Source organism: Felis catus, chromosome C1 (genome assembly GCF_018350175.1).
Source record: "Felis catus isolate Fca126 chromosome C1, F.catus_Fca126_mat1.0, whole genome shotgun sequence".
NCBI lineage: Eukaryota > Metazoa > Chordata > Mammalia > Carnivora > Felidae > Felis > Felis catus.
In genome coordinates this window covers 156,183,512-156,195,526 of record NC_058375.1, presented here as the reverse complement: position 1 = coordinate 156,195,526, position 12,015 = coordinate 156,183,512, and the positions used below count along the sequence as shown (strand labels likewise).

Sequence of the window (12,015 nt, the reverse complement as noted above, 5' to 3'; positions counted from 1 at the left end):
AAACTTAAAAACATTTTTAATAAATATATTTTCAAGTAAAATATAATAAGATTGAAAGTAGAATCCAGACTTCCGACTCAAGTGGTAACTCAAAAATGCCTATTTGTACAGAATTTCTTGATTTTTCTCATCTGTGTGATCTCCAGGTTTAGACAAAAGGAACCTTTCTGGATTTGATTAAGAAAGCAATATTTCAAAAGGGAAAAGGTCACTGCCATCCTGAGAAAAAAGAACCCAACAACACCCCCTTTTGTAGTTGTGTTAACTGATGACAGCAAGATCTAGAAAATGTTGTATCTTCTAGAAACATGATGTTATAAGTATATTGTAGGCTCCTCCAGCATTTGTGCCACAGACCTCAGAACATTTTACCTCAGTTTACTGTTGCAGTGGCGGCATCGGAAGCAGGATTTATGAAAACTCTGCTTGTCCGCTACTAGGCACTCCATTGGATAAACAGTCTTTTGACAAAGTGTACATATTGCCTTGTCTTGGAGCAGCAGCTTCTAAAAATAAAAATTTACCAAAGGTTATATGATGCTGTCTTCAATCACACTGCAAAACCAAAACAAATAACAGTATATTGACTAGCCATGCAGTTAAAGTAAAAGCTCGTAAGACTCCTGTCCTAACAGCACTTCTGTGGAAACTATCCTGCCATCAGGTGTGAGGTTCTGGAACATCAATGCCCAACATTTTCACATTTTAAAACATCCTGGAGAGAGTTCTCCAGAGTGCCTACGTAGCTCTTAAAGCTGAGGATATCGTATTCGTTTAAATAATTTCCTTGATGACTTCGTGTTGGCTCTGTGACACCTTTTCCTAACTTTAATACAGCAGGACTCCTGAATATGTTGAGATGTTCAGGGCCATTTCTCCTCAATCTAAATGGCTTTAGATTGTAGGGCTTTTGGGATTCTCACGTTTGCCTTTTACATGTTCCCTACCTCTTCCCTGGCTATATCATCCCTGTGGCCCCCTGCTGCGGTGCTCAGGTGGTTGCCAGCTCCTGTGAATCACAGTACTGCTTAGACAGTGGTTCAAAACTGACATAGAACTTTCACCTCAGTACTGTTTTGATCCTCCCTACAATCCCATGAGACAAACTAAGCTTTCATATAAGTTATATATAAAGGCAGATATGCTCAGGGTTCCTTTTACAAATAAGTGTGTATTTTAGAGCCTCGATGCTCAATTTGAGCTAGTAAGAGATCTCCTTTGTTTATTTGGTAGGACACATATTTCTATATTTAACATGGGGTGGGTTTATTTTTCCTCTTTTGTCTTTTCTACATGCTTTTAGCTATCTTAACAGAAACTGAGCATTTGAAATTAATTGGACAGCTTTGCTTGATTATGCCAGAAGCAAGCACATTAAGAAGTCATATTAATCTGATAAACTAGACACATATGTTGCAAATATGATAGAGGGATAATTACTGGTTTCAGCAGTTTTTATTTTTAAACTTCCTATTCCTTTCAATCTGTTTAAAAGAATGGACTACGTTAATGGTGCACATTAATTATGTCAAATCTTTTTATTGTCAAGCCTCATTAATTGTAAAATGCAGAGAAATAAAAAGAAATAGTGTTTTCTGATGTTAAAAAATATGTACTAACTCCATGTGTTTTGAATTTCCCTCCTTCTAAATATAGTCAAATTTTTAAAATGTATTGTCCATGTTCATGTGTGAATGAGGCCAAGTGAACTATCATTTGGAGTTTAAGAAAGGCGAAATGAAATTAGTTATAGAATAAAAATAGTGCCATTAGAAAACACTAATTCATCCAATTTAATAACAATAATTCTATATACAAAAGGTCTAATTCCATATGTATATTTTCATCAAAGATATCAACCAATACAAATCATGAAAGCACACATGAAGGGTATAAATTGTTTCTTGGGTTATTAGCAGGCTGTGTTGAATTCAAACACAACACCACTCAAATCTGGCAGTTAAAAATATGTCAACAGTAGGCCAATAGATATTACCTCATATTGTCTTAAACAAGTGGATAAAATATTAAATTTTAATAAAAATATAAATAATGTGCTATGTGTATACCGTTATTAATAAATACACTGTTACATATAATTGTCAATGCTATCACAGCAACAATGATTGTATCTGCTGCTCTACCTCAACTCTTATTTACCTTGACAAATACAGGTCTCAATCAATCTATGTTGTTATTCTCACACAGTGCAGATGAATCCTGTGTTAGATGCTTTTGTGAAAAGAAAGCAGTAAGAGCGAGCGAGCATTGTAAAGAGAAGGAGATCCTCCACCAGGGAAAGCTGTTAGTTTTTGGTTATTGCCAAGCACCCTTCTAACTGCAAGCCATCCTAGCTATGGAACATGTGCCTTTAAGCGGGTTAATCTTCACACTCTGCACACTCTCATTTACCACTGATAAATGCAGAGTCCTCGTGGAAGGTGGTTCTCATCTCAGTGGCAGAAGCATCTGAGGTTGCACAGCCCAGGCTTCTGAAAACGCTTTCACTCTCCTGCCATGCCTTCTGAAAATTCCTCCTGAGTTCTTTAGGTGAATCAGAAATATCTAAAATATGGCCAGCGATGACATCTTCATAGGTTGGCGGGGCATGCTTGAAGTCAAAGCCAGATTTGCCAGCTTCTGAGCTATGTGATGAAGAGACCGTCATCCTCGACCCAACAACTTGGCCCTCAAATGCATCCACACCTGAGAAATGTTCACTTAGCGTCCTTGTTTCAGAGCGGACGCTGGGCTGCTTGACAGAGATTTTTTCTTGTAGCTCTCTAGGACGGTTGCAAGAAAAGCCTGTAAAACTCGTATTTTCTAGAGATGTTAATCCAAATTCCTCCTTACAAAACGAATGACTTTCTTGTTTAATATTATGGTTTGTTTCTCCATTGGTATAAACTCTTCTATTTGACTTTGCTTCAAAAGCTGGGCCATCTTCAAATTCCCTGAACCATCTGTTTATTTCATTTTCATGGTCACTCACGAAATTTTCAGCCATTTGGACAGTTTGGTTGGCGGCTTCAAACCTCTGCGTGTGCTCTGAGCGGCGGGGCCCTTCGACCTTGCGGATGATTTCCACCGCGTCAAAACTTTCAGTGTCCGGCAGGAGGCGCTGCGCGGAATTCCCAGCGTCTTTGTGAAAGTAAGTCGCCCTTTTCTCCACTTGCCTAACTTCTTCTTGAGCTTCCATGGATCCTCTGAAGGAACCACTATCTACATGGTTTACACTTATAGGTATTGTGATTGTGGGTGGAGAGTCCCTACCACGGGTTTCTATCTTAATTTGACGACGAAGTGTTGCAGGAGACGCGACGATCTCAGACCTTTTCTCCACAATCGGAACCGGGGTTCCTGATGTGCACGGGACGCCCCCTCTGGACAGCTTTGCAGTGGTGTCTTTGAGTTTGACAAGTTGCTCAGAGCGACTCCTGGGCAGCGGAGGGGACGCATCTGCTCTGCCAACTCTAGATGTTTGTGCCATGGGAGTTCTTGGCGATGGTTCAGCAAAACTGTCCTTTTTAGGGGACTGAGAGAGCTCATCCTTAGTAGAGGTTTCTGTTCGCCGGGCAGTAGACTCGATTGTTATAAAAGTTGGTGACGGTGGGCGTGTTTTTAAGGAGGGAGGAGAGATCTTGCTATTATCTAATTTAATTTCCTGATGGGTTTTCACATGATTGTGAGCAGTTGCTTCATGGTGAGTTGCTACTTGGCAGTGTTCTGTTTTTTCTACAATCGTATTTTCTTGCTGTTCGCTAACATTAGGCATTTTAGGTAACGTTTCGTTAAGGCTGGTGGGTTTATGCCTCTGCTTTCCTGCTTTGGAGGATATCATGGCTGTTTGAATTATATCCTCACAGGACATAAGCATTTCCTCTGCTTGAGTTTTAATATGCGTTATTTCTTCTTTGATTTTTTCTATGTTATTTTCCATAGCAATGCAAACTCCATATTGTCTTTTTTCTTCACTTAATAGCCATACTGGAATAATATTTAACAGTGTCTGAAATGTTTTAAGGCCATTTTTATCTGGCTCTGCTTCAAACTGTTTTACCCTAGACAAAATCTGTTGTAGTTCTTCACGTTTTCTCAAGAATTCCAATATATTTATAGCACATTTTCCATCATCCTGCTGGGATTCTTTCACAGAGGAAAATAAAGATTTGTTCTGTGTAATCTCTTGCTTTGAATCTTTAGTATTAGAAAAGACTTGTTTCTGTTGTATGCCCTTGACTCCAAGACATTTTTCTTCCTGCAGCTTATTATACGGCTCGGGCAATTTTTTATGTTCAACTTGACTTTCAGAAGTCTGTATTTGTGTTTGCTGAAAATTCTGTGTCTGTGAATCAAGATGTACATCAGTAACCTTTTGCTTGACTACCTTCTGTGCCGATTTATTCAAATGTTCTTGTTTTCTTTCCACTGTTAGTCTCTCTTCCTTTGGACCAGTCATTGATGCTTCTTGATTTGTTCTTTCGTTTCCTGGAAGTTTCCTGCTCTCAGATTCTCTATATTCCCTTTGCTTCTCATGAACTATATTGAGTTTATTTTCATGGCTTTTCCCTGTGGGTTCTGTAGGCAATTTGATGGTTACTCTTTTCTCCTTCTTAGGTAATTGACAATATTTTTCAGCTACAGATTGCTCATTACTATATTCAGTGCTTGCTTCAGTTTTCTCAGTTTTCTGGTACTGTCGTTTGCTAATGGTTTGAACATCAACTTCAGATTGCTTTTTGTGGCTTTCATAGATGTGGTCTGTTTCATTTAATTTGTGATCTGCAGTTGGAAGCTTGGTACTCTTAACTGTGAAACTTGGGGAAACTGGTTTTCTTTGGGGCAAGTGCAATTGCTCCTCCACATACTTCTGTTGTGCTTGTTGTGTCTTACGTTCCTGGTAACTCTGTTTAATTTCACAAGCTGATATAGATTGTAGCGTGTCCCTCGAGCTCTGTAAAACTTCCTTTTCCATGCTATCTTTGTCTTCTGAGGCTAGTAGAGTACGTTGGCGCCCCTCGGCAGCAACCGTCACCGCTGGTGTTGTGGAAGGCGGGTTATCCACGCCCACTCCTAGTACTTGAGAATGACTTTGAGAGTCCATTCCGGGTAGGGGAACCACCTCATTTGTTTTTTGTAACAGCACTTCCTTTTTCAACTCTGACATATTTTGATTTGGGCTTTCTGTTTTGACTATCTTGTAGCAAGAACTCTCATGTTTCTGTTTTTCAAGCTCTTCTCTTTGTTGTCTATACTTTTCTTCAGCAATCATTAAAGGTGTCTTAAATTTTCTCATATAAGGTTTTGGACTTTGTTGTCCTGAGCCTGCTGAGAATGAATGTGATTTTACCAGAGGTGCTATTGTGTTTTCCTTGGGTTGTGAAGTTTCTGGAACTGTCTGTGAGAGAGATCTTTTAGAGTCCATAGATAATTGTTTGCTTTCATCAAGATTTCTAGATAAGTTCTGCTTCATCTCTGTGTGTTCACTGCTAGTCACCATTATTACTTTTTTCTGATCCTTCGAGGGAGTGGCTTTACATTCCATATCTGGTGGGGAATTTTCCAATTCACCTCTTGGGGAACCATGATTCTTTTTATCCTCCATCTGTTTGAAAAATTTGGGTTTGGGGAATGTGGGAGGTGGCAAAATTACTCCCGATTTTCCTGTTAGGACTTTAGCCTGAGAATGAGTTTGCTGAGAACTTGAGGCTTCTTCTTGGGAATATTGTATGATTGCTCCACTTCGCTTTTCTTGAACAGAGGAGGGAAGGAGATGCGATGGTTTAAGAGATGGGGTTGGAGGAGGGGGAGGTGGCGGAAACATTGACAGACATTCAGATTTCTCATCTTCTGGTGGTGGAGGAAGAGGGAGGCCTGGGAAACTTTCAAATTCAGCCTTTATCATCTCTGTGGACAGTGAGGGAGGAAAAACGTTTTTTTCAGGCAACATCATTAAAGGAGGTGGGGGAGGAAGAGGAAATTCAATTTCAGACGACGCATTGGAAGGTGGAGCAGGAGGTGGAGATGGAGGTGGAAGAGAACACTCACTTTCTTTTAAATTCTTTTCAGGGTTAAAGCTGATTGAATTAAAGGACATTTCCATTGCCCTTTTTAAGTCTGTGGAAGTATTTGTCCTCATTAGAAAGTCCTGACTCTTCAGATGAACATCAGCCTGCTTTTTGTCACTTGCCTTAAATTTACTGTGGCTTTTTGGGGAGACTTTTACTTCTGTTGTATTTGATATATCTTGATCTATAGGCAAAATTGGCTGAGGGTTCATGTTCTTCCTTGTACCTTTACTAGAACATTGTATTTCTTGCTTTAACGAAGTTTGCTTCTGAAAGTCCTCCGAAACTTCGCAAGTTTCCACAACTGTCTTGTTGACTAGACTCTGGGTTGGACTGGGCTTAGGGCTTTGTTTATCTGTTGATATTTTAGTCTGTTTGGTACTTTTTGGACTCTTTACAGAGAAAGACTCAATCTTCTGGTGGTCATTTCTCAGTTTGCAAGTTTGAGTCTGTTGCCTTCCAATTGTTTTATCAACAGATTGGGTAGAGTTAAAGACCGCATCCTTCTTCTGTTCTCTCACTGTCTCTGATTCCTTAGTTTTTAGATTTTCCTTAGCTGACACAGTTGAAGTCAATTGTCTGCTCATATGTTCATCACCAAAATGTTGTTCTGCTGTGGTATCCATCCAGACACCCATTTTGTCCCCTGATTCCAACACATTTTTACTAGCTTTGTGGTGTGAATTAGATAGTCTTCTAAGGTTTTTCTCAAGAGCGTCGTTGTTTTGTTCACGATCTATGACAATCTTTACGGTGCCTTTTGGGGCTTTTGGAAGATTAAGTTCAGTTCTTTCTTCTATTAAATTCCCATGACAAGATTTGCCTGTAGTTTGATTGGGAGTATCTGTTCCCCCTTGCCACCTGGCTGCTGGTTCAAAAGGTCCTGGTCTTGGCTGAAGAACACTTTTTTTGTCCCTCTGTTCGGCCATCTGATGAATCTTTGTTTTCTGCTCTTCTGAAGAACCTACCATCACCGCCTTCACATCTTTCATTACACTTTTCTTATCCACCTCTTTAAAAGCTCTCTGTGCTTTTTTCAGATTCCTTAATGACATTTCAAGGTCATCTCGGATAAGCTCCTTTTTCAGGATTTCTGTCCTTGTGTTTGCAGTCTTTTCAAGGCATTCAATAGCTTTCTCAATATCATCAGGGATGGCATTGGGTTGTTTAGATTCTTTCCATTGGTGGCTTGATTCCTTAAGTGACTTGAATGTGGCCAGCATGTCACTTTTTATAATTTCTTCTGTTTTAGCTACTGTTTTCTGACTTATGGCCTGGTTGAGGGAATTTAGGGTTGATTTCAAATCACCTTTTATAATTTCTTCTTTGGGTGTCTTGCAAAATGTAGTCTGAGGCTCTGTCATAAAAACCTTAACTGTATTCTGCACATCTCCTGGGATGATGTCAGTTTCGTTAACAGTACGTTCAACCCGAGATTGCCTTTTCTTCAGTAACAGTTTTGTGCCCTCCACATCACCACCAATTATTTCTTCCTCTCTTTCTTGTTTCCCAGCTGTTAGTGTTTCATTTGACCCTGTCTGGAGTTGCTTAAGATAATCCAAAGCTCCAATTTCTATGCATGTTGTGAAAAACTGAACATTTCCCCTCTCAGAGGCATCGATTTTAGCCCTTTCAGATATTTTATTGTTTGATATGGAAGATAGCAAACTATGAATGGTACGTTTCACATCACCCCCTATTACTTCTTCACGCTCAATTGTGTCACCAGTGTTTTCATGAAGAAGACAATAGATAGTCATGTTAATATCTCCTTTTTCATCTTCTTGAATTAAAATGCCTTTCTTTACAGATCTTTCCTCAGAGAACAGGTTTTTTATTGCTTGTTGTACATCACCACTCACTATTTCTTCTTTTTCAGCATGAAATTCTGTTGATCTGTTTAATAATTGAGTTTTGGTCAAATTAACATTTCCCTTCTCTTCTTCACTAACCAAAATCTCCCTTTTTGTATAGTCTCGTTTGGAGAGTAGGTTCACCATTATATTTTTGAGATCAACCCTAATAATTTCTTCTTTCTGTATCTCAGGAGAGGCTTGATTCATTAGCTTGTATTTTGCCATTCGAACATCCCCAACTTCATCAGCTTCAATGATAATTCCAGGAGCCTCAATAACTTTTTGAGAATAGAGTTCTTCCAACGTTTCCTTAATGCTCTTGCCAATAATTTCTACCTTCTCTACCCTACTTTCATTAAATTCATGAAGTGGTGTAGTTTCAAAGAGCCATGTAGTTGTTTTGACATCAGAAGGAGGGATTTCTTCCTTGATGATTTTTGTGGTGCTTTCATCTGCTTCCTTAATAGAGTCCAAAGTTTGATTTTCAAAAAGCCATACTGCCTGCTTAACATCACCTTTCTGTATATCTTCCTGGGTGACAGTTTTGATATTTTCATATTCTGACCCTTCTCCTCTCAGTTCATCTATAGTGTGCGTTTCAAACAGCCAAGTAGATGTTTTAACATTGCCCTTTTGTATTTCATTGACACTTACTGTTCTTATATATGTATTCTTATCAAAATTTTCAGATTCAAAAAGTTGTTTACTTGTTTTTACATCTCCACCTTGAATATAGTCTACAGTGGACACGGTATCACGTGATTCTTCTGAAATCTGATCCAATGGCTGGGTTTCAAATCTGTATCTGACAGAACTAACATCTCCCTTCTGAATGTCTTCTTGTGTGACAGATTTAATAACATACACAGTCTCTGACTGATTAATTGAGTCTAATGGTTTTGTTTCAAAAAGCCACCTCGTTCCTCGTACATCTCCATGAATCACCTCTTCCTTTTTAACTGTTGTCACTTCATGATAATACCCTTCTCGGTCTTGAATTGCATAGAGTGGCTGGGTTTCAAAGAGCATTCTATAGCTTTTTACGTCACCCTTCATTACTTCTTCAGCAATTGTTTTCTTGGTACTGATACAGTCAGATTCTTCTTTAATCTCATCTAAAGAAAAAGTCTCAAAAATAAAACACCCCTTCCTTACATCCCCACCTTGTATGTCTGTCACTGTCTTAACTAATTCATCACCTTCTTGGCTCTCTTTTATCATATCAATTGGCTGGTTTTCAAAAAGCCACCTACAATTTAAAACATTGCCTTTCTGAATATCTTCAGTCTTTAGGGCTTTGATCTTTTTCAAAACTTCCTCTGAACTGGAACTTATAGAATCTAAGGACTGATTTTCAAACTTATGCCTCATGCTGGAGACATCTCCGGCTTGGATATCCATTTCCATGGCCTTGATTTCTTTTCCTTCTTCTCCTTGTATGCTGTCCAAATTTTCTGTCTCAAAAAGAAAACATGCTGTACGAACATCCCCACCTTGGATCTCCTCCTGTTTTACAGTTTGCAATTTGACTGTTGCTTCAGAGTCATCTTTTATGGTATCAAGAGGCTTAGTTTCAAAGAGCCAAGTGCAGGCTTTGACATCTCCTTTACGAATTTCTTCACAGTCACTCATTAATGAAACTTTTTCATAAAGAGACTCCATTGGTTGGGTTTCAAAAAGCCATCTACAAGTTTTGACATCCCCTTTAACAATATCTGTAGCTTGTTCAGTTTTACTTTCTACTTCTTCCATATTACTAAAATATTTAATTGAATCAAGAGGTTGAGTTTCAAATAGCCACTTAGCAGACTTCACATTTCCAGTCTGTATTTCTTGAGCAGATATTCCTCTAATTACCTGGAATTTATGAATGCTTTCATCAAACTGGTCAATGGGCCTTGTTTCAAAGAGCCACCTACAACTCCGTACATCACCTCTTAGGATTTCTTCTTGTTGGACTGTCTTTACTTGATGGTATTTTCCAAGGTGATCTTGAATGGCATATAGTGGTGTTGTTTCAAAGAGTGATTTATTTAACTCTACAGCACCTCTCGTGACTCCTTCCACCTGTATTTTATGTGATGCATCAAATTTAATTAAATTGTTTGATTCAAAGATATGTGTGTAATTCTTTACATCACCTCTGTCAACTTCTTCAAGTTTCACTGTTCGTATGTACTCTTTTTTATCTTCTCTAATGTCTTCCAGAGGTTGGGTTTCGAAAACCCATTTTTGGTGTCTAACATCCCCCTTTTCTTCTTCAGAGGCAGTAATTTTTTGAAGTTTTCCTACATCAGGGCTATCTTTTAAAGCCTCTATTGGAAGTGTTTCAAATAGATGCTTAGTAGTTTGTACATCACCCCCTATTATCTCTTCAGATCTTAGAGGATCTGCATCAGAAACTTCTTTTAGAATGTCTAATGGCTGTGTTTCAAACATCCAACACTTTCTGGAGACATCTGTACCTATTATTGTTTCTTTTTCAATGATGACCTCTTCTGAGTCTTCTTTGATTTTCTCCAAAGGTTGAGTTTCAAATAACCACTTTGCCCTACTCACCCCACCTTTGACATTTTCTTCCATGGATATTCCTCGGACAACTTTAATTTCTGTGATATCCTTGTTAATTGTGTCCAAGGGCTGTGTTTCAAACATCCAACGTGCTGTTCTCACATCTCCCTTTTCAACATCTTCTCTGTGAACAGTTTTAATTTCTAGCATTTGGCCTAAACCATCCCTAATAACATATAATGGTTGAGTTTCAAAGCATTTTATACTTCTCTTCACATTTCCTTTAATTTCTTTGAGTTCAGACCTGAGTTGCAGAAGGTGAACTTCATCCACTGAATGAAGCTGTCCAAGCTGATCCAGATGTTGAGTTTCAAACATATACCTCACAGTCTTGACATCCCCACCGGTGATGTCCTTTATGGTGGTTACCACTGATTCTTCTTGACCTTGGTGCATTTTATTCATTGAGTCTAATGGCTTTGTTTCAAACATCCACCGGGCTGTGCGGACATCTCCTCTGGCTAGTTCAGGAATTTTCTCAGCATTTTCTTCCATGCCAGAAGAATGATCACCCAGTGCATCTATGGGTTGGGTTTCAAACATCCACGTTGTATATTTCACATCACCACCAGCAATGATTTCTTGATCAGCAATGCCCCCGTTGATGTTATCTTCATCTGGCGAGCCGTTGTTGATGGAATCTAATGGCTGATTCTCAAAGATCCATCTCATGGACTGCACCTCCCCCTTCAGAATTTCATCCCACTCCAAGTGTTCTCTTTCTGAGTTCAGAGCTTTTTGAGAACTGTCATTTGTATTTTCAAAAACATACCGGGCTTGTTGCACATCTGCTAAAACTGAGCTCCCTGGGTTCACTTGACTAGAGACAATTTCAGAAACCTCACTGATATAATGTTTTTCTAAGTTTTTTCTCAACTCAGGATGGATGTGTTTATATAAACGGTTTAATTCGTACAAATTTCTTTGCTTAGAATATAATTCTTTGGGTACTGGTGGTGTTCTAGGAGGGTTGGGGAATTCAGGGGACTGGGAAAATGCTGTCGCATCTATTGGAGCTTGAAATATTTCAGGTGGGGGAGGAGGAAATTCTTCTGTCTTTCCCGTAGGGGTGGCATTAACTTGTGCTAGAGTTGAGGAAGTGGCACTGTGGGTGCTATGTTTTGTGGTTGATGTTTCCTTCCTCTGGCTGGTCGAAGTGCAAGAAGTAGAAGAGGGACCCACAACTGATGATGGTTTTAAACTCTCTTCATATTCACTTTCAATCTTGAAGGGAAAGAAAGTCAAATCTTATAAAAATGGGTGTAGTGGTGAAGATTTCCTAGGCACTGTCCCTTACCTGTCCACTTGCTATGATATCTCCTTTGGAAACAGCAGAAGACAGACTCCTTTTAAAGACCTACTTAGAAGCAATATTCAGTTTTGTTACTATCTTTCCTATAATTCATTTGCACTTTTAGGGTTCTATTCCCCATTCAATACATCAACAAGTCAGTATTTTAACATTTACACATAATCTTGATTTTTCTGCCTCCTTTACTTAATATACTGTGCTGAGTAAT

At 38.9% G+C, this 12,015-nt stretch overlaps 1 protein-coding gene across 4 annotated transcripts in view; it reads right to left on the bottom strand.

Moving 5' to 3' along the window:
- The window catches only part of XIRP2 (xin actin binding repeat containing 2), a 693,081-nt gene that overhangs the window by 8,811 nt on the left and 672,255 nt on the right, over nucleotides 1-12,015 (bottom strand). For 3 of the 4 annotated variants that reach the window (XM_045033894.1, XM_011285335.3, XM_019838210.2), the window contains 2 exons: nucleotides 2,413-11,719; nucleotides 373-506 (listed from right to left, as the gene is read on the bottom strand). In XM_045033894.1, coding sequence (XP_044889829.1) covers nucleotides 412-506; nucleotides 2,413-11,719 — 9,402 coding nt within the window. In that variant the 3' untranslated portion in view covers nucleotides 373-411. The remainder of the gene's footprint in view (nucleotides 1-372; nucleotides 507-2,412; nucleotides 11,720-12,015) is intronic. The other variant, XM_045033895.1, reaches the window with a different exon arrangement.